The sequence below is a fragment of the Carassius carassius genome, chromosome 41 (genome assembly GCF_963082965.1).
Source record: "Carassius carassius chromosome 41, fCarCar2.1, whole genome shotgun sequence".
NCBI lineage: Eukaryota > Metazoa > Chordata > Actinopteri > Cypriniformes > Cyprinidae > Carassius > Carassius carassius.
Genome location: NC_081795.1, coordinates 8,102,644 through 8,123,637, shown reverse-complemented (window position 1 = coordinate 8,123,637; position 20,994 = coordinate 8,102,644). Strand labels below are relative to the sequence as shown.

At 37.7% G+C, this 20,994-nt stretch overlaps 1 protein-coding gene and 1 long non-coding RNA gene across 9 annotated transcripts in view; one reads left to right on the top strand and one right to left on the bottom strand.

The window, feature by feature from the left end:
• The window catches only part of LOC132123557 (neurofibromin-like), a 76,870-nt gene that overhangs the window by 5,201 nt on the left and 50,675 nt on the right, over positions 1 to 20,994 (bottom strand). For 6 of the 8 annotated variants that reach the window (XR_009426533.1, XM_059534252.1, XM_059534254.1 and 3 more), the window contains 21 exons: positions 17,347 to 17,779; positions 14,649 to 14,989; positions 14,082 to 14,284; positions 13,312 to 13,505; positions 12,959 to 13,099; positions 9,735 to 10,014; positions 8,722 to 8,936; positions 8,483 to 8,544; positions 8,231 to 8,372; positions 7,259 to 7,360; positions 6,908 to 7,048; positions 6,630 to 6,756; positions 5,161 to 5,292; positions 4,940 to 5,075; positions 4,658 to 4,824; positions 4,445 to 4,567; positions 4,198 to 4,316; positions 3,891 to 3,991; positions 1,608 to 1,750; positions 1,353 to 1,399; positions 16 to 232 (listed from right to left, as the gene is read on the bottom strand). Coding sequence is in view for 7 of the 8 variants with exons in the window: in XM_059534252.1 (XP_059390235.1) it covers positions 16 to 232; positions 1,353 to 1,399; positions 1,608 to 1,750; positions 3,891 to 3,991; positions 4,198 to 4,316; positions 4,445 to 4,567; positions 4,658 to 4,824; positions 4,940 to 5,075; positions 5,161 to 5,292; positions 6,630 to 6,756; positions 6,908 to 7,048; positions 7,259 to 7,360; positions 8,231 to 8,372; positions 8,483 to 8,544; positions 8,722 to 8,936; positions 9,735 to 10,014; positions 12,959 to 13,099; positions 13,312 to 13,505; positions 14,082 to 14,284; positions 14,649 to 14,989; positions 17,347 to 17,779 (3,566 nt within the window). In the remaining variant the exon portion in view is untranslated. The remainder of the gene's footprint in view (positions 1 to 15; positions 233 to 1,352; positions 1,400 to 1,607; positions 1,751 to 3,890; positions 3,992 to 4,197; positions 4,317 to 4,444; positions 4,568 to 4,657; positions 4,825 to 4,939; positions 5,076 to 5,160; positions 5,293 to 6,629; positions 6,757 to 6,907; positions 7,049 to 7,258; positions 7,361 to 8,230; positions 8,373 to 8,482; positions 8,545 to 8,721; positions 8,937 to 9,734; positions 10,015 to 12,958; positions 13,100 to 13,311; positions 13,506 to 14,081; positions 14,285 to 14,648; positions 14,990 to 17,346; positions 17,780 to 20,994) is intronic. The other 2 variants (XM_059534258.1, XM_059534253.1) reach the window with 1 other exon arrangement.
• On the top strand, positions 10,558 to 20,180 carry LOC132123559 (uncharacterized). The gene is made up of 3 exons (XR_009426534.1): positions 10,558 to 10,847; positions 18,591 to 18,751; positions 19,609 to 20,180. It is a non-coding gene; the product is annotated as an uncharacterized LOC132123559 (long non-coding RNA).

Below are 20,994 nucleotides of genomic sequence, written 5' to 3'. Positions count from 1 at the left end.
GAAGTGAGCACTGACCTGGGGAGTGCTGTGAGGTGGCTAGAGATGTCATGGAGTTGGACAGGTTGAGGTTGGCTGTGATGCTGAGCTGGCTCTGAACCGTGGGGGGATACGGAGAGGTGGGCGTGCGCAGAGACTCCTCCCCTCCTTCTTCTTCAATACCAGGAAGGTAAGTGTCGATCAAAGCATCTAGGAACTTAACCACGAGCTCGGCATAGTCTGGAATTTGGGTTTGCTGTTGGAGAGAATAAAAAAAGGGGCGATTATTAATGATTTAGCTTTATTTAACATATTCCAGTCTCTAGATATGGCGCACATATCTTTCACCCGTTTCGTCATTATTATTCTAACCTTGAGTATGAGCAATAGCAATAGTGACAACATGTAATGTATGGAAGAAAGATGTTGAGATGTTTTCAGCCCTTAAAAATGCATGTCCTGAAAACACAAGCACTGTTAATGCAATGCAATATTTTTTCAGTTAGTGCAATTCAACATATTTGTTTTTTTAAAGACATTTGTCATTATTTTTCTTCCACAGTAATGACTGGAATAATCTAGATCTTGAGGATTTTCTGTGGTCAAAATAAGCAGTAATGATTAATACCCCTTACCCCCCCCCCATATTGGCTGTAACGATCATTCAAGAAATTTTAGGGCTGAGATATTTTTTGAGCCAGCTGACTGAAGTACTTTGCATTATCAGGCCAGTGCTTATGTTCATGTTTAAACAATCAGGTTTTGTTAATAATCTACAATAGTCTTGTTCCTTAATTAGTTCCTCACTTTCCACGTTGATGCTCAGAGCCTCAGTGAAAGTTAACGTGCATAGCGTTTTCCACTCGTACATTACACGTAACATTCTGATGTCACGTGTCTTTGCAGGACCTTTACGGGTTGTGTGTGAACGCACGCACATATCACTGGTAATCACTGGCAGTGTGAAAGTGCAAAATCTAGTGACCTGGGAACAATTGCCGGGACACATTACCTGTGTATTTTCCATAATCACAATGTGAAAGGGGCTATTGTAACACATCACAGTGAAAATATTGGCAGGGCAAGTAAAAAAACTAAATTACTGGTGTGACAAGACAGGTAGAAACAAATCATTATTGCTGAGCAATGAAAGAAGGGATGCATGAGCAATACATCCCTGTCATTTACACCTATTTAAAACCACAGCAGAACTGTGGGAGAGAAGCAGGGCAGAGGCACAGGATGAGTGTGGGAGATGTTTGGGGAAGCCGTTTTGGTAAATAAATCTTGGAGGCTGCAGAGAGACCACAGCACACAATTTCTTCACAGCACTGAGTTGGAAAATGACAAGTGTTTATGGGAGCAGCTAATCATACCTTAGTAAAGGGCCCGGCAAACCTCCAAAGCCCGTTGAAACCGAAACCTGTGAGACAGAGTGTGATAGCAGAAAATAAAAAGGCAATCAGTCAGACATCCGAAGTTGAAGTAACTCAATCGATTCAAATTTTTAATTATATGCAATAATAGCACTAAATTAATATGATAAATTGACAGCACCAGTTTTTTTTAGACAATTAAGAAAGCATCTGCTGAGAAATCTGTTAATAAATGACTGGAGAGATTGGCTTTACTCTGTAAGCAGGATGGCTGGTATTGAGGAGGAGACTCCTCATGATAAACCACATTCTGAATGATGCCGTGGACGGGGTTCAGGAGGTTGGGGTCCTGGCACATGGAAAGGACGGTGCTTAACTTGGAGTCCAGCAGGTTGTGGCTTTAATGGATAAAAATGACAAGGGAAAAATGGATGTCAAACTACAGAGCCAAAACTAAAACAACAAACAAAAATCATTTTCATGCATGTTGCAAAAGCTAATTAGTGTAGATGATCTAAATTGATCTGAAAAGCTTGTTTGGTTGGTATAGTACAAAACACCATAATCTTCAAATCTCTATTTGCTAGTGGATTAATGTTTGAAAATGTGGCTTTATATTAGTGTTGCACGGTGCACCGATACTTCAAAAGTATCACGATTCTCGAAAATTAAAAACGTCACGATTCCTAAATTTATTAGTATAAATACTTCAAAGAATGACTGCGTTCCAGATTTGTAAGAGACGCATTTCATGTTGGTGTGCAACGCACGCTTCCAGTGCCTCCCTATGGACGTCTGTGTTTCTTCTCCTCACGCAAGCAGCTATTTTTTACTAAACTGATTTGGCTTTACTAAAATGTGTGCATAATCGCATTAAATAGTTTAAATAAGTTGTTCAGATGAACAAAGCATGAGGTTTTCTTGCATAATTAACATTTTAATTGTTTGGTCAGACAGTTCATATATAATTGTCACATTAATCGGGGATTAAACGTGGAGTTATGTTGCTAAATATTACATGCTTATTACATGATTTACATGCTTGGCTCACTGACCCTGTATACTCATTCATTTCGTTCATAAACGAGATTCATTCAACTGGTTCACAAATGAGAAGATCTCTCGATCTCGTTCAGTGAAGGGCGGATTCGTTCACTACATTCAACAAATCACATGCTCCATCACATCTTGAGTAACTCTTTGACAGGATGAAACCGTTTACAGAGCTGTTCACGAGCTGCGCATGCGCTGCTAATAGCGCCGTGCTTGCACGCTGCTGTGGAGGGAGGAACTTCAGTGAACGAGAAATGAGAAAAGAAATTTTACTTTATTTGCGGGCTGGGGCAGGCCAAATAATTTCATAAAAGAGGGAGTCGGGACCCGCGGGTTGGAAAAAAACCCGACCCGCGCATCACTAGGCTGCATGTGCGAGCATAAGTGATACTGTGGCCGACGGTCCACGACTGGTAGAAAAAGATGACGCTCATTAAAGCTTACTGGCTGAGTGTTCTCCTCTGAAAGAAAAGGTTGCACAACTGACAGAATAAGTTACAATTTCTGAGATACTGCTGCTAAATTTTATTTGCTTTTTTTTTTTTTACTTGAATGCCATTGCTTAAATTGATATTATTTATCTTTTGACATTTAATCTTCTGAGTTCAGAAACATTGTTTAATATAATCGCTGTTTATATTTTTATTCAAAGTTCAGAATCAAGATAAATTTATTACTCTTATGTTTCTTATGATAACTGAGATAATGCTGCTAAATTGATTTTTTCTTTACCTTGAATATCACTGCTCTTATTTATTTTTTATATTTTGATATTTCATATTTTGTTCAAATGTTTAATATATCTGCTGTTCATATGTTCATTTATTAGTGTGTTATTTGATTAGAATGTTGTCCCGGTTTTAAAATAAAGCACGAAATGATATTTGAGAGTGTATTTTCCCTTTTCAGGAAAAGTATTGAAAAAGTATCGAAATCGCAATTCTTGACTAGGTATCAGTATCGAAACAATAATTTTGGTATCGTGAAAACACTACTTTATATGTAGTACTCCGGCCAAATACACTCATAAATATGCATCGCTATGATGATTAGTGATTAGGGAGTAGTATGAATCAGTTGCTGTACACTTTCCTTATATTTCATCAAGAATTAAACTCAGGAATGAATAAAAACAGGGGCATGACATTGTTTGCCAATGCATGTTTATACATGAATAAAAGCCTGAATTAAATCCGCTCATCATATAAAGTTATCGTGTCTCTTCAGAAGACTTGGATTAAACATTTTGCAAACGTTTTTGAAGCATTAGTTTTGGGTGGATAGACGTTTAGTGTTCTTTACTTTCATTAAAAATATGAACAAATCTTGTGGATTTGGAATGACATGAGTGCGAGTTAATGATGTTGCTTCAAAAACGTTCCATTCAGGTCAACATTTAAACCTGAATCTCATGAAATATGGGAAACTAATGGATCTTGACAGACTGAGTGTGATGTGTTGGTATGTCATGTTGTAGACACTCACACTACTGGAAAGACCTTGGGGAACACCACACTGGCCTCCGCCAAATACTCGTAAAGGATCCGCTGATGAAACTCATCCGTAGTGTATTTCACCAGTGTTGCCTACAATTAAAAAACAATACTTTGCTATACAACGGTACATACAGTTATAGATGGAGAAAGAAAATGAATCAACATTTTTGTGCTACACATAAAAAAACTGCAACATAATACATTCAATAATTTCAGCAGTTTCAAAGGTAATTCCACCTGCAGGAGGATTTAAAGCACAAATTCAAGTGCTAAGAAAAGTAGTGTGGAACACGCACCAGTACAGTGAGGAGCAGCGTCTGGATCTTCGGATCTGTGAGAACGTTCTCATCCAGGAGGACATTGGACTCAGACACAGAAACTTTGCGTAAATGGGAGTTGGCTATTCGCTGAGTTTCTGGAATGAAGAAGAGGTGTTGACGATTCAACCGCTCTCATTTCTAAGCCTAATTTTCATCTATTGCACATAGATTAGTACTGGCCTGCAGGATAACACATTTGATTCATAAGTGTAGAAAAACTCACCTATCTCGTAGTCATTTTCAGAAACCCGTCTCATCTTTGGAGGAGTGGTGATGCCTGTCTCCATGTCTGGTCTCTTCGGGGCTTTTGAGTCCGAAATTAGGTGATCAAAACTCTTTCTAGTACCTAGAATAAAAACAAAATCACTTAAGTATAAGGCTAAAGTAAAGCTACAGCATGTTTAAGAGCTGCTTTGAAAGAATGAAGACATCAGACCGCTTGTACCCAGAAGTTTCTTCGCATTGGCCTGTGATGGCTGGCCCATGTCTACGCTCATGGATTTGCGTGGGCGAAGGCTGGTCTGCCCCATGGCTGAGTACGGAGGTGCAAGACTGTGCTCTGACACTTTTGGAGAAGCCCAGGGCTGGTTTTCATGCAGAAGCCTGACACATAAAAGAGCGTGAGAATCAACAAGCAACAAAAAAAAAGTAATAAAAAAAATCAATACAGTGGGGTTGCAAACAGGCCATTCAAACCTGTTTATTGAAAAATTCTCACCTGCATCCAGGCTCAGTGTCGTACACAGAGTACGCGTCCATGGGAAAGTTCTCCATGGCAACGTCTGAGAGCAGCAATGACTTCCTGTGCTTTAGGCTGCAGCGGCTCCTCACCTCCTCCGATACTGTGAGCAATGCTGCAACACAAACATACACCAGATGTTTCAGTCTGAATTTAAATACAAATCTGCTTTATAACAGGTTGTGCTGGCTTTAACTTACCTGCCAGATAGGCCACACTCTGCGTGTTCACCTCAAACTTGTCACAGCTGCGGTGTTTTCCCACAAGGCCCAGGAGTGTATGAAGGATACGGACTGTCCTCGCCACAGTGGTGGAAGAAGGATGCCTGTATCCTACAAGAGGAAAAGACAAATATGAGGAACCAGACACACAGATAACCAGCAACAATTATTTTCTAGCGTTCTCTATTTTATGTTTTTATTTATTATAAAAAAACACCTTGCTATGTGCACTGCATTAGACTAACTGGGGCTTGTCATATTATTTTATGTTATTGCTCTTTAGCTGGTTTGATTGCTTCTATTGTCCTCATTTGTAAGTCACTTTAGATAAAAGGATCTACTAAATGACTAAATGTAAATCTTTAAAACAGCTCAATACATGAATAAGGCTACGTCCACACAAAGCCACAGATTTCCTTATCCAATCTTTTATTTTTCCTCGTTTCGAGAAATATCTACGTCCACACGAAACCGCAAAACCGACATAAAACGATGTAGTATACATGCCAGACCAGTATGTGGCACTGTAATTCTGCCAAAGAAATACACTAAAAACGGAGAAGAAGACTTGGACTATGTGCATAAACCTTGCACGCGGTATACAAACGAACATGGAACAATACATTTATTAATCTTTGTTCATGTTAGTTTATAAAAAACGATCGTTCAGTGTTTCTTCATGTTTTTGTTGCTGTTACGTGACGTAGCGGTGTCTGACTAGGGAGGAGACGTGGGCTGATGACATCATCGTTTCAGAAAGAACACGGATTCCCTGTCCACATGAAAAGGCTGCGTTTTCAAATTTATCCACTCTGGGATCCGGGTTAAAAAAATATCAGTTTCACCCTCCCAAAAATGCCGGATCCGTGTGGAAGAAATGCCTATACGATACAAAATTAATGCGTATACAGCAAAACGCGTCTCTGTGCATTAGTCTGTTTATACATCAGATAAATGTCAACCTAGAATAGTGAATTATTATTAATAAATCAGCTGTGACATGGATATTTTATTTATTGATTTACTTATTATCATTATTAACCCTCTGAAAACACTGGCCCAGATTAGTTTTGAGTCAGAAATTTTAATCAGATTATGACACGAAATAAAATTCAAACAAAATAAAATGTGCATTTTGAACCCGATTTAATACTATTATTATTATTATAATTATTATCCAGCTGAAGCATTGGCCCAGATTAGTTTTGAGTAAAATATTTAATTAAGATTGACAAAATCATATGAAATCAAATAAATATTTGATTTTATTATTATTATCATCATCCTCCATCAGAAACAGTGGGCCAACATTTGTTTTAAGTCAAAATAAACAAAAATAAAATGCATGTTTACCCTGATTTTTTATTCATTTGTACAAAGCAGCCAATAGACATTCAGAATGCAAATATTTATCCTTTAGTGTGATCGGCTGATCTTTTTATCATTACCTTTAAGCAAGTGCCCAACTAATGCAAAGTTGAAGTTGGAGGCAAAGTTGAGTCCCACAAAATGGTCCATTTGTTTACAATGCCATTCCAGAGGCTTCCGGATCTCCATGAAGACCTCCTCAGGACTCTATAAAGGGTTAAAAATGTTTTAATGAATTTAACTGCTCAAGAGTTTTACAATCTACCTTGATATTTTAGCTATCACTAACAGTAATATCAAGAGTATCGAAACATGTTTTACGTCTGTGGTTGTCTAAATGTGGATTTTAGTCGGGTACCTTATCATTAAACACCCGGAGGCTGTCCAGTGTGTGCAGGTTCTGCTCCAGTAAAGCGGTACCGGCAGAGTACAGATTCACTTCATCCAACTGAAGCACAGCCACAGCCACCCAGAACAGAGCTTTATGCATGGGAGAATCCTGCGGATCATTAGACACATTGATAAGTCAAGTGTGGAATTTCTGCACCACCAAACTGAATCGCAAAGCTATTTTCAAATAGATTGACCCTTAAATATCTCATATGTATCCACTGAGAGAAGAAAATGAAAATAATTTTACAGCAGTTACATCAGAGGTACTAACTGCTGATGATTTAATAATTGACTCCTGCATACAACATGACTGCACCTGATCGAGGAGAGGCTGTAGTTTGGTGAGAGCGATGACGGTGGCCTCAATAAGAACCTGGCTGTTGTAATTATCCGGCCCCTTTAAGCAGCTCTCCAGCCCCTGTGCAAGAACAGCATTAATCAGACAAATATGAGCGAATGACACTACAGCTGTTAGACTAGCACTGCATTCAGCACAGACCTAAATCACACAAACGCACTGCATACAGCCCAAATGTTCACTATTTCCAGGCAAGATATAGTCACAATACTACAATAAAAGAGGTCCATAATCTAGATGCATTTATACATTATGCCTTTTGACTTTCCCATTAACTGATTAAATACATTTCTCTAAACTTTGATCAATATTGTATACATTTCCAGGGTTATCAAAATAGATTTTTTAGTTGTCCAAACAGAATGTTTTTAGATAATTGTATAAAAAAATACGTGGGCATCTTAATTTATAGACTACATAATACACTACAAATCAAAAGTTAAGGGATGTTTTTTTTAAGTTTCTAAAAAGAAGTCTCGCCATGTTGCATTTAGTACAAAATTGTGAAATACTACTACAACAAAATATAATTTACAAATATATATTTTTTAAATATAATAAAAAAAATTACAGTTTTAATTTTCACTTAATGTGAACTTATTTCCTAAATATACATAAATTGCATGCACATTTTTTATAGGTTGCATTTTAAACACTGATTAATAAGAATATTTAATGTGTGTGGAGTGTGGACATAAAAACTCATAAAAAATGTATATGAACTTGAATACTACCTCAGTTCATTTAAAGAAATCTGCTTTCAGCTGACAACCTCAAATTAAATAAAAAAATTGTACTGGATTCTTATTGTGTTCTAAATGGTGCACGGCTATTGTATTTAATGAACTTTATCAAAAACGTCAAAGATCACATTCTATCAACAAAAACTAAAGTTAGGTATTCTGAGAGAGGATAACAGATAGAGCTAACCCGATCAATGCTGAGCAGAGGACTTGCTTTACTGAGAATACGAATGATCTGTTTGAGCTGTCCATGAGTCACACGTTTACTGATGCAACCGAACACAACCAGCGCCCGTGGCTGGAGAGATGGGTTATACTGGAATGCAAACCTATCCAAGACAAGAAAGTACAATTCATTATTAATTATATGTGAATGTACTGTGATTTCAGTTGTTACTGCATCACAAAACCCTTATGAAATGTAATGTTTTCAACACACTTTTGTGCCAATTCAGTCCACTGATCCAACCATTTGCATCCGGGAATGTCTCTCATACAGGCCTGGGGAAAAACAATAATTGGTTAAATAACATGTACATAAAAGACTTCAAGACATAAGTAGGTATGTAACTCATAAATGATTATTTAAAATGATTACCTATACTTTAAAATGACAGCAGCAGCGAAACACTGTGGCTATACGCCTCACGTTCGTAATACACAATACAGATAACTAACCTCCATGATCTCCAAAAGAGCCTCTGTAACCGTTTCCAGGGAAGACAGAGCAAAGGTCTCTCTCTCATAGGAGCCGGGGGAGAACGAGCGGTCTCTGTAGCTGGAGCGGAAGGCGATGACCGCCGCAGATTTGACCTTACTGATGCCGAACAGCAGGTAGAACTTGGGCAGGGAGAACTCCGTCAGACTCAGACGCAGCACCTGTTTAGTCTCCTCTGCTGAAGCAAAAACCAGAACAGCAGAAAATCAGACAGATTATCTACAATAAAACAACTTAGTGTCTAGCAAACAATAAATCAGGAATACTGCATAATAAAGTAAGGAGCACATTCCCATGTAGCACATACATGTAAAGCACATTCAATCAAAACATTTACAAAACAAAACTTTTTTTTTTTTACATGAATTCTGTAAAAATTGCAACAAAATGTTTCTGTATCATTACTGTATTTACACTTTATTAAGTTACCACAAACATTTTAACAAATACAGATTTTAGATGCACTGTGTGTGTATATATATATATATATATTTTTTTTTCATTTTTCAGGCATTACATGGATAAAAATTCAGGTGTATCTTTGATATCATGTAGTTATATATCATATTTGGCATAAACAGTCCTTAAGAATGACTTAATAAAATGGATTATATAGTTGTTAAATCATTGCTACATTTTTATTTTTACTTTCATATGGAGATAAGATGAATGCATTTTAGCTGGAAACAATGGTTAAAACATCTTTATGACGCAGCTTTTCCCTTTACACATTATTAACTGATGGACTGGAGTCATGTGGATTATTGTGGTTTTATCAGCTGTTTGGACTCATTCTGATGGCACCCATTCACTGGGCTATGGTGAGCAAGTAATGTATTACTAAATTACGCCAAATCTGTTCCAAACAACCTCATACATCTTGGATGGCCTAAAGGTGACTACATTTGACTAATTTTCATTTTTGTGTCAACTATTCCTTTAAAGCCCTCTTTGTCTGGGAGTTATTTCTCACCGCTGAAGTTGAGCTGTGAGCAGGTGCAGAGCGAGTGAATGATGTTGATAACGAGGCCATGTGTTGAGGCTCGGAGTGACAGCGGGCCAGTGGCCACCAGCAGGGTGACGACATGGAACAGGTAGGGCAGATGAGCGGCCACGTCCAGAGAGTTGTTGAAGGAAAGCATGAGCATGTAACGGGCCAGGATGGCGATGTCATCCCACATCAGGTGCTGCTCAAGGGTGGGAGTGGGGGACAGGCACGTCTTATCGATGATCTTACACATTCGGCCAATCACCTGACAGACAAATTAATAAAGGAATTTTTTTGTTCCATTACAAATTTCAGCTTTATTTGACTTTAACTGGACACTGAAAAAAACTAAATATTCAAATAGTGTGAACAAACTGAACAAAAAACATGCAATATGTTGTAAATATGTGTTGCAAGTGGTTTAAAAGCAAATTCAAGCACTCAAAATTTGAAAAAACAATGACTGGACTCAGAAAGCATAATTTATCATTTAAAAAACAAACCTTAAATTAGAAACTACTCCAACACAAAATAGAATATAGACAATGTGCCTTTTATTTTGACTCGGTGACATGCACTTAAACATCATTTGCTCTCTCAATAAGATTATACCTGGTCCCTCTTTTAACCTCAGAGTCTGGCTGCTATATGAGTCTTAGACAAGCAGACGAAACAGCTGGACAAAGCGTGTCCTTGTGCTGCCTGCTGTGACATCAGCAGTGGCTGGCACACGTTAACCAAACAATATTTGGCTTTCAGCACAGCTGAGCATCTTCAACTAGTCTAAAATAGCAGAAAATATTTGGTTATGTTTACTGCACCAATCGAGAATCATAAAGACCAAGGCGCTTAGGTTATCGAATTTGCAATTTTGGTATCTGACAATGACGTCCATTGAGCGTACTGACTAACAGTTGCCCATATAATAGGAGCGACGGCCCCGATGGCTAACGATTGTCTGTCTGTGCACACACATACTAACTGGGAATTTGTGCAGAACACTTAGGATAATAGATGTTGGGTAGAAGAGCTAGTCAACCGGGATAATATCACAAGAGGAATGATTCAGGAACACAAGAGCCAGAAACACTTTAAGCGGTAAGTCGAAATCTGTTTCAAAGTGTGTTAGTGGCTAGAAAGTTACCTAAAAGACCTATAGGACATTTAAAGATATGCTAACAAGAAATAAAACCGGTTATAATATATTAACACTGTAATTTTACAATTTAATATTCTATGATTTTATATAGGAGGTATACGTTTCAACAGATAAATTGAATGAAATTATACAAAAATGTGCATGCAATGTTACTGAAGCAGTTTCAGTCATCATCTTGGGATTCAAAATAATTTATAAATAATTAAAAGTAGCAATTAGCTTCAATAGCATCAGTGCTTACAACATTACTGCATATTTTGTTCAGAGGTGGATAGTAACGAGTTACATTTACTTTGTTACATTTACTTGAGTAATTTTTTGGGGTAACTAATACTTTTCGGAGTATATTTAAAGATGGGTACTTTATACTCTTACTTGAGTAAATTTTTGGGGAAAAATCTGTACTTTTACTTCGTTACTGTGGGCGACGCTCCTCTCGTTACTTTATCTTAATGCAATAAATGTTATAAATGCTTCAGTTTATTCCAAACGCGCCGTCTACTTTTCTCTGGACAATGAGCGATGCCCATTCGCGAATGATTCATTCTTTTGAGTAAATTCCTTTTCAACGGCTTGATCAAACCAATTAGCAAACGAGTGAATTGGTTCATGAATCAGTTTGAATGAGTTGTTCTGTTCCCTGCCGCGCGCGCTGAGCGTCTGAAGTGGTTCACTCGGAGTTGTAACGTTTAAGAACAGAAAGAGCGTTGAAAACGTGGCTGGAACTGCACTGAATTGAAAGCAAATCTGCAAAGGCTATTATTTGCTTGCGATGGAGATCCTTATTAGATGAACACCGCGTGTGCTGTCTACTGTTCTACAGGTAATAACTTGGGCTACATTCGATTACAGTACACGATACCACTGTGACATTAAGTTGTACGTGTGTGGCTTAACAGAGGGGAGTCAAGTTGAATGCAGCTTCCAAAAGACAAAAAATAGCCGATTAAGATTTTATTAATTTTAATACAATCACACCTGTGCCAGTAGGCTACGTTCAGCAAGTCATATCATCAGCTGCTAAATTCAGATCTGTGATCGCTTGCTGGCGCTGAGCCAGAGATAGATGCGTTTATACAGCGCTGCGCATTATAACCAATCACACATGATTCTTTTGAGCTGATTAAAGCATTGGCCAATCAGAGGTGTTCAGATGAGTCATCGCTAAAGTCCCGGTGCTTCCTTCACTCGCTCACTGACTGAAGACCTCTTTCTGGCGAATTCTCTCGTCAGAAACACCAAAGTGCAGATGTGTGTACGAATCTTTAATTAAGATATTGATTTCACAGTGTTAACAGTTTCAGTGATTTTAATGGGAGTTTCTGAGAGTGATTGAAATCTAGACTGTCAGTGAAAATTATCTTTAATAATGTAAATGATATTTGCGCTCTTTATGAACAATGAAAGATTAGTAGTAATATTTATATCACATTAACTTTCAATGTTCAATTCACATTTAATATAAAGTCAGACGTATTAAAAATATGTTATGGCATGACACCTATATCTGTTACTTAAGTAAACAGACAGGGTTTTATAATAAATTACATAAATTGGAGTAAAGGCTGATGAAATATATACATTTATACATGCACGCATACATTACATACATTTTATCTATATATCTAAATAAAAATAGGCTCAGTATATATGACCCAAAGTAACTAGTAACTAACTACTTGAGTAGATTTTTTATCCGATACTCTTTTAATCTTACTCAAGTAACTATTCAAGACTAGTACTTTTACTTTTACTTGAGTAAATATTTCTAGAAGTACTTTTACTTTTACTTGAGTACAGTTTTTGGGTACTCTACCCACCTCTGATTTTGTTACTACAGTATGAAGAAAAAGAAAAATGGTACATTTCGTTTTTTGGTTCGGTTGCATTTTCCAAGCAGTAAATCACTCAATGCACATCAGTAATGCAGCAGGATTTAATTTTTCTGTACAACCCAACTGAGAAGCTCCGTTACTATGATATTGTAAGAACAGCATCATATTAAATAACCTATTAAAAACATAAATTCATATAATATGGTGACCAGTACCTTGCTGGACACCAGCTTGACATTTCCTGAAGCCAGAGCTACAGCTGTGTCGGCCATCACTTCAGCCTTGATGGATCCCAAACCCCCGGTAGCACTAGTCTTTATGAAGCTATCCAACACCACATCAAGCAGGTCTGTGATCTATACACGTAAAAAAAGTGCATTCTGTAAGTGCTGACTTAGAATTTCTAAGGACATGGGCTGAATTACTTTAGAAATATAAAGGGGTGTTGGAGTTCGAAGGCATTTGTCATTGTAATGCCTGTTTGAAACTTTCTGGATGAAATAAGCTCACAAAATCAAATTCCTTCAATGAAATCGGGAGAAACTTTACAGTGGTTTTAAAGGCCTACCTGCCCCAAGCTGCCCCATATCTTCGCCTGTATGGAGGGGTACATCTGCTTCTCATTGATGGTCATAGTAATGAGTTTGTCCAGGATAGCCGTGACACGCTGCCGTTTAGCATCGTCATTGTGTTTACAAAAGCGCACCAAATTACGCAGCCAAGGAGTCATATACTCCAGACACAGATGCTTCAGCTCAATACCTATACCAAACAACAGGAGACACACAATATTTTTGTAACAAATGACAAAAAAATTTATTTTGCAATGACCACTCACTTATTTTGTAACTACTGTTCAAAAATTTGGGGTCAGTACTGTTTTTGAAAGAAGTCTCTCATGCTTAACAAGGCCTCATATTGTGAAATATCAATTTATTATAATGTAAAATAACTATTTTCTATTTTAGCATTTTAAAATGTAATTTATTCCTGTGATGACAAAGCTGAATTTTCAGCATCTTTACTCCAGTAACAAGTGTCACACGATCCTTAAGAAAAGTTTTTTATTATTATTGTTAAGTTGTGCTGCTTAATGTTTTTGTAGAAACAGTGATGCATTTTTTCAGGATTCTTTGACGAACTGAAAGTTCAAAAGAACATTATAAAGAACATTATAAAAGTTTTCACTGTCACTTTAAATCAATTTAATGCATCCTTGCTAAATAAAAGTATCAATTTCTTTTAAAATAAGAACAAAGCAAACTTACTGACAACAACCTTTTGAACAATAGCACATTTGTGGAGAATGATGATTGTTTGTTTGCATGTGACACTGACTTGACTTGCTGAAGCCAGAGATGCACTCTTCTAGGAACTCCAGAGTGAGGTGGGGCTCATTAGCTGCTAGCGTTTTGCTAATGGACACAATAAAAAGGGTGTTGTTGGCTGGAATGCACAAGCCAGATGTTTCCAGGAGTTGGCCTTCAATCTTCAGGTTGAAGGTGCAGGTTAAGGCACAAAGGAGATTGTACGCAGCTGACCTGTTGAAGGAGTTTTTAGTTAAGAGCAAGTCATTTTCAGAAGCACTAATTTACTTAAATACATCAGAAATTCAAGAGATTTTTTTTTTTTTGACAGGTTCTGCCTGGTTCTAACTGTAGGCGGCAAGTTTAAGAGCTGTCCCAGTTGAACTAAAGACACAACGGAGCAGTATTAGCATTTCTAATCAGTTCACCAAAACAAAGACAGAAGCCTGCAAAATAAAAGGCTCATTATCATAACAAAGACAGTGGGACGCATTGGTCCATTCACCCAAAACTATCAAGTTGTTAGGCTGAAAAACAGCCTGAGCATTGCCTAAAACTCAATCCCCCAAGATGCCAGGCCAAGTGCAATGATTCTCACCTCAGACTGGGGTCAGAGCTACCCAGGTTGAGGAGGGCGATGTTGAGCAGGGTGCCAGGAACATCTTTAGGCCTGATCTTGGTGTGCTGGGGAATGGAGTCCGGTTGGGAGAGCTCCCAGCGTGTGCGGATGTGGATGATGGACTGAACGATGGCTTCGCACTCCTGGTGCATGAACGTGAGAGGGGTGCCCTGGTTAGCGATGGTCAGTGTGAACTGGTTCTCGTCCACCAGGCATATCTCCTCGATCTCTGAGGCATAGTATATGTCGTTCAGGAAAACGGGCTGTCCAAGGACACGCGTTCGCTCAGCAGAGGTGACCTGAACAGCTGTTGATCCCACCTAGATAGAATGGGCCCAAAAATAAATACAACCCGAATTCCAGAAAAGTTGGGACGTTTTTTAAATTTTAATAAAATGAAAACTAAAGGAATTTCAAATCACATGAGCAAATATTTTATTCACAATAGAACATAGATAACGTAGCAAATGTTTAAACTGAGAAATTTTACACTTTTATCCACTTAATTAGCTCATTTAAAATTTAATGCCTGCTACAGGTCTCAAAAAAGTTGGCACGGGGGCAACAAATGGCTAAAAAAGCAAGCAGTTTTGAAAAGATTCAGCTGGAAACACATCTAGTGATTAATTAAGTTAATTGATATCAGGTCTGTAATATGATTAGCTATAAAAGCTTTGTCTTAGAGAAGCAGAGTCTCTCAGAAGTAAAGATGGGCAGAGGCTCTCCAATCTGTGAAAGACTGCATAAAAAAATTGTGGAAAACTTTAAAAACAATGTTCCTCAACGTCAAATTGCAAAGGCTTTGCAAATCTCATCATCTACAGTGCATAACATCATCAAAAGATTCAGAGAAACTGGAGAAATCTCTGTGCGTAAGGGACAAGGCCGGAGACCTTTATTGGATGCCCGTGGTCTTCGGGCTCTCAGACGACACTGCATCATTCATCGGCATGATTGTGTCAATGACATTACAAATGGGCCCAGGAATACTTTCAGAAACCACTGTCGGTAAACACAATCCGCCGTGCCATCAGCAGATGCCAACTAAAGCTCTATCATGCAAAAAGGAAGCCATATGTGAACATGGTCCAGAAGCGCCGTCGTGTCCTGTGGGCCAAGGCTCATTTAAAATGGACTATTTCAAAGTGGAATAGTGTTTTATGGTCAGACGAGTCCAAATTTGACATTCTTGTTGGAAATCACGGACGCCGTGTCCTCCGGGCTAAAGAGGAGGGAGACCTTCCAGCATGTTATCAGCGTTCAGTTCAAAAGCCAGCATCTCTGATGGTATGGGGGTGCATAAATTTATACGGTATGGGCAGCTTGCATGTTTTGGAAGGCTCTGTGAATGCTGAAAGGTATATAAAGGTTTCAGAGCAACATATGCTTCCCTCCAAACAACGTCTATTCAGGGAAGGCCTTGTTTATTTCAGCAGGACAATGCAAAACCACATACTGCAGCTATAACAACAGCATGGCTCCGTCGTAGAAGAGTCCGGGTGCTAACCTGGCCTGCCTGCAGTCCAGATCTTTCACCTATAGAGAACATTTGGCGCATCATTAAACGAAAAATACGTCAAAGACGACCACGAACTCTTCAGCAGCTGGAAATCTATATAAGGCAAGAATGGGACCAAATTCCAACAGCAAAACTCCAGCAACTCATAGCCTCAATGCCCAGACGTCTTCAAACTGTTTTGAAAAGAAAAGGAGATGCTACACCATGGTAAACATGCCCCGTCCCAACTATTTTGAGACCTGTAGCAGAAATCAAAATTGAAATGAGCTCATTTTGTGCATAAAATTGTAAACTTTCTCAGTTTAAACATTTGCTATGTTATCTATGTTCTATTGTGAATAAAATATTGGCTCATGTGATTTGAAAGTCTTTTAGTTTTCATTTTATTAAAATGTAAAAAACGTCCCAACTTTTCCGGAATTCGGGTTGTAAATAAATCCAAAACTCTGGGATTTACACTATAGGTTCCAGTACCATATAATAAAAGTTATTATTTAAAAACACAAAAAAAATTAAAACACTTAAATCTTTAGCAAATCTCAAAATGAATATCCATTTTTATATTGCAATGTTGTGATGCCTAATTAATTTGTATCGTTGAAAGATAATTATTTTTACATTTATTTATTTCTATTTAGTTACTTTTATTATTACATTATTTTACAAAGCCTAGCATATGATGTGGGGGAAAAAAGAAAAATATTAAAATATATACACACACACACACACGTGTGTGCGTGCGTGTGTGTATCTCTATCATGAACACGTGAAGAATTTGTTCCCTCATTTTAATTAAACTCAAAATAAGAACAAATTAGTACAACATGCCACAAATTAATAAGCTTGGGAACAAAATCCTAATTTGTGGCCACTATTTAACTAAACCGATGGACTGAATTAATAAAACTTAATTTGTTATAATAAATTCTTAAATACTGGCCAAGATGAATCTATTTTTGTTCACATGTCATATGCAAGGCTCTGTATTGTTTATTTTTCATTTACTATATAAATGTATTTAGAAAAGTATAGAATGACATGAAAATTCTAATAGGCTTTAATATGGGTGCATCCCTGCCTAGTCTAGAAAATATTGGCATAATAAACTGCCTTCCAAATAACAATTGGGTCGAGTTTTGCACATCCATAAGCTCTTACCTTGATCGACACCTTTGTGTCCTTGTGTGCCAGTTTCAGGGCATTGTGGAACACTTTGAGGTCCTCTTCCAGGGCCAAGGTAGCTGCAGGCAGCTTCTGCTGCTCAGGTTCGATGTATTCAGCCAGACGTGCAGGCGAGTCGATAAACAACAGCTTCTTGCTCCCCTTGAGGCCGGTCAGTAGTCGCTCATGGTATTTGGTGTACTCTCGTACCCAGGTGTTGCAGTTGTAGATGTACACGGCAGCCACATTCTCGTAGGCAAAGTTTGGAAAGACCACAAACCATTTTGATAAAAAGTCCGTCTTGAAGCGGTTACTGGGGCCCACGTGGGTGAGGTCTACTACGATCTCGTAGTGCTTGGCATAGTAAGGCTTGAGGGTCAGAAGGACGTGATAGATCAGAAGATCACCATTGATTTGTCCAGTTTTGAACCTAAAGAGAAATAATTATAGTTTGAATTTGAATTTGTTTTTGCTTCTAAATACGATGCACTGTGCATATATATGCCAAAAACAATGATGCGATCGTCATTTCAAACACTTAAAGGGATAGTTCACCCAAAAATCATCCATTTACAACGAGTCAGTCTTTTGTTCGTTATCTGGCTTGGCGTTCATCTTCAGTTCTCTCTTCACAGCAGTTCAGTCAGTGTACTGTTTGAGCAAATGAATTACTCTGTATTGGAGACGCAAACCGTTTAAAACGATTCAGTTCGATTTGGTGAACTGGTTCAAAAAGATCCGGTTACATCGAATGACTCGTTCGCGAACCGGATATGACAAACTGCTTTGTTTTGAACTGTCTCACAACAGACACGGAAGAGAAGACAATGCTGAATAAAGTCATAGTTTTTGCTATTTTTGGACCAAAATGTATCTTCGATGCTTCAAAAAATTCTAACTGACCCTCTGATGTCACATGGACTACTTTGATGATGTTTTTATTACCTTTCTGGACATGGACAGTATACCGTACACACAGCTTCAATGGAGGGACTGAGAGCTCTCAGACTAAATCTAAAATATCTTAAACTGTGTTCCAAAGATAAACGGAGGTCTCCAGGGTTTGGAACAATATGAGGGTAAGTTATTAATTACATAATTTTGTTTTCTGGGTGAACTATCCCTTTAAAACATGAGCAGTCTGTGCCAATTGCCTTAAATGGCAAACTTCTAATAGTGTAAACAAAATGGCAAGCAGTTGATCAAATAAATAACCCTGTTTTCTACTGATGTGACCACAGGTCAAGAGCATCTCAACTGAAGACCACCAAAATAACATCAAGCGTGGGGGACAGGAAGTGATTCACAATATATCAAGCCTCATTGCTTCAGGTCGTTGCTCTTCATCTTCCGGCTCTCCCTCTCCAGAGAAGTCTCTTAGAAAGGCTCAAAATACACTTTAGTAAGTACTTATTAATTCACCGATTATCTCTAAAGCTTATGTGTAATTAAGAGTTTGGAAAACAGAAGGCAGGAGAGCAAACTACTCATTAGTCTTTGTTAATGTTTTTATTAAAACCTCTTTTAACAAAAGATTGGTGCATTTTAAAATTCATATACTGTACACTAATTAAAATCATAGAGATTCATGTTAAATTATGTACACTACCATTCAAAAGACTGAGGTTGATATAATTTTTTTTTGTTTTTGGAAAATGTCTTATGCTCACCTAGCCTACATTTATTTGATTAAAAAATACAGGAAAAATGCAATAGTAAAGTGGCTAAAATAAAATGATAATTTTTCATGTGAGTTTTCAGTCACACGATCCTTCAGAAATCATTCTAAAGCTGGTATGATGCTCAAGAAACATTTCTCATTATTATCAATGTTGAAAACAGCAAATATTACATTTGTAGACATCATGATTCAGCGAGATTCAGGATTCTTTGATGAACATAAAGTTCAGAAGTAAGGCATTTATTTTAAATAGAAATAGAAATGTCTTTACTGTCACTTACAGCCAATTTAATGAATCCTTAATTTAATAAAATCATTAACTTCTTAAAAAAAAAAATCTAAATGACCCCAAACCTTTGAATGGTACTGTACACAAATAATGTACTTTTTTCTCTCCATTAGCCAGGCTTTTTACATTCAGTTTGAACAGACAAATTGATTGTCGCTGGAAACATATTGCATCATGCCTGATTAAAACAGTGTAACTTGTAGTGAAAAACTAACTTATAAAGAATATTCAAAAGAACACGTCCTGCTTAATAACTGTATTTGTCTGTTACACAGTTCTCAAAATATAGTGACAATGCATACCACAAACAACCTGATGTACACCACCCCAATGCAAGAGCAGAAAGACCTCAACATTGCGACAACTAGTTTTCCTGCAACTGGTGCCTCTGAGATCAGCTGTTTAATTGATGCTCAGCTAACATTTATAGCAGCTGCAACTGCTGGTGGCGTCATCCTGATCCTTCTAACCTCCACCATAGTGTTGGCATGTACTGTCTCTAGCCTGAAACGTCGTCAACGGGCCCCTCGTCCATCCCAAAGCAATGCGGAGCTGGTGAGTGGAACGGGCAACTGGGGTACAGAGAGAAGAGAGGGCAGCACTGCGGATCCATGCGAAACCAGCGTTCTACTGGAGGATGTAAAGACAGATGGCAAGGAGGAAGAGATTCATGATGGTATCACCACTTCTAATGCAACTAGTGATTCAGAAACTGTGTCCCCACAGCCATGCAGAGCTCCACCTCAAGAGATTCCTGCATAGATCCCATAAATCTGGAGAACATGCCTCTCATGGTGTAAAGTATAAGAGCTTTTTTTGTATGCTGGGCTCTGACGACGACTTTTTTTTATGTCTACAACAGTTCAGCTACTGCAGGAAATATATATATAGCAAGCTAACAAAATAGCACAGTCACAATTGGCCTTACAGGGTTTTTCAGAATCGTTTAACTAACTATAATTTCTCCTCATCCTGTTTAAAGGAAATTTCTAGTAACATTAGATGAATTTGATGGGTCAAATAGACAGTAAATAGAAAACATTAAAATTTTTACAGATTAAGTCAATGCAGTTCTCTTATCTCAATCAGCTCCTGTTTAGTGAGGATGACAAGGACAATAACTATATGAAATATCTATGAACATTTGTATATATTGTGAAATTACTAATCTTACATCAGCATTGTCTCACATTTTGGCTATTTGTTTTATATGACAAGGAGCAGCATATACCCAGTAATAGAAGAGCACATTCACTCGCTGTAACCGAAAGTCAAATAGATCTCTACGCTTTGTGCACAACTAACAGACCACAACATGCACTTCAAGCTGGTGTGTTTGTGTAATTTCTACTGTAATTTCCACTACAGTTACTGAACCGCATTGCAAAAATAAATGACTGTTTTTCAAGCATGTGTCTGTCATTAGTCAGTCAAACAGTTTGGATGAAACAACCTATGAATGGTTTACTTGTATTTAAATCTGAATATTAAGAGATCACGCACTTCAGCTTTAAAATGGGAAAAGCAGTACCATTCTGCATTCCACATCTTACAACAATGAGCATGTTTTCTCTTCTAGAACACTGACATCTCTATGAAAAATAAAATGAAATACTAATGCTTAAAATCTTTGTCCTGTTTATCATTTAAAATCGGATTTTGAAATTTTGTTGCT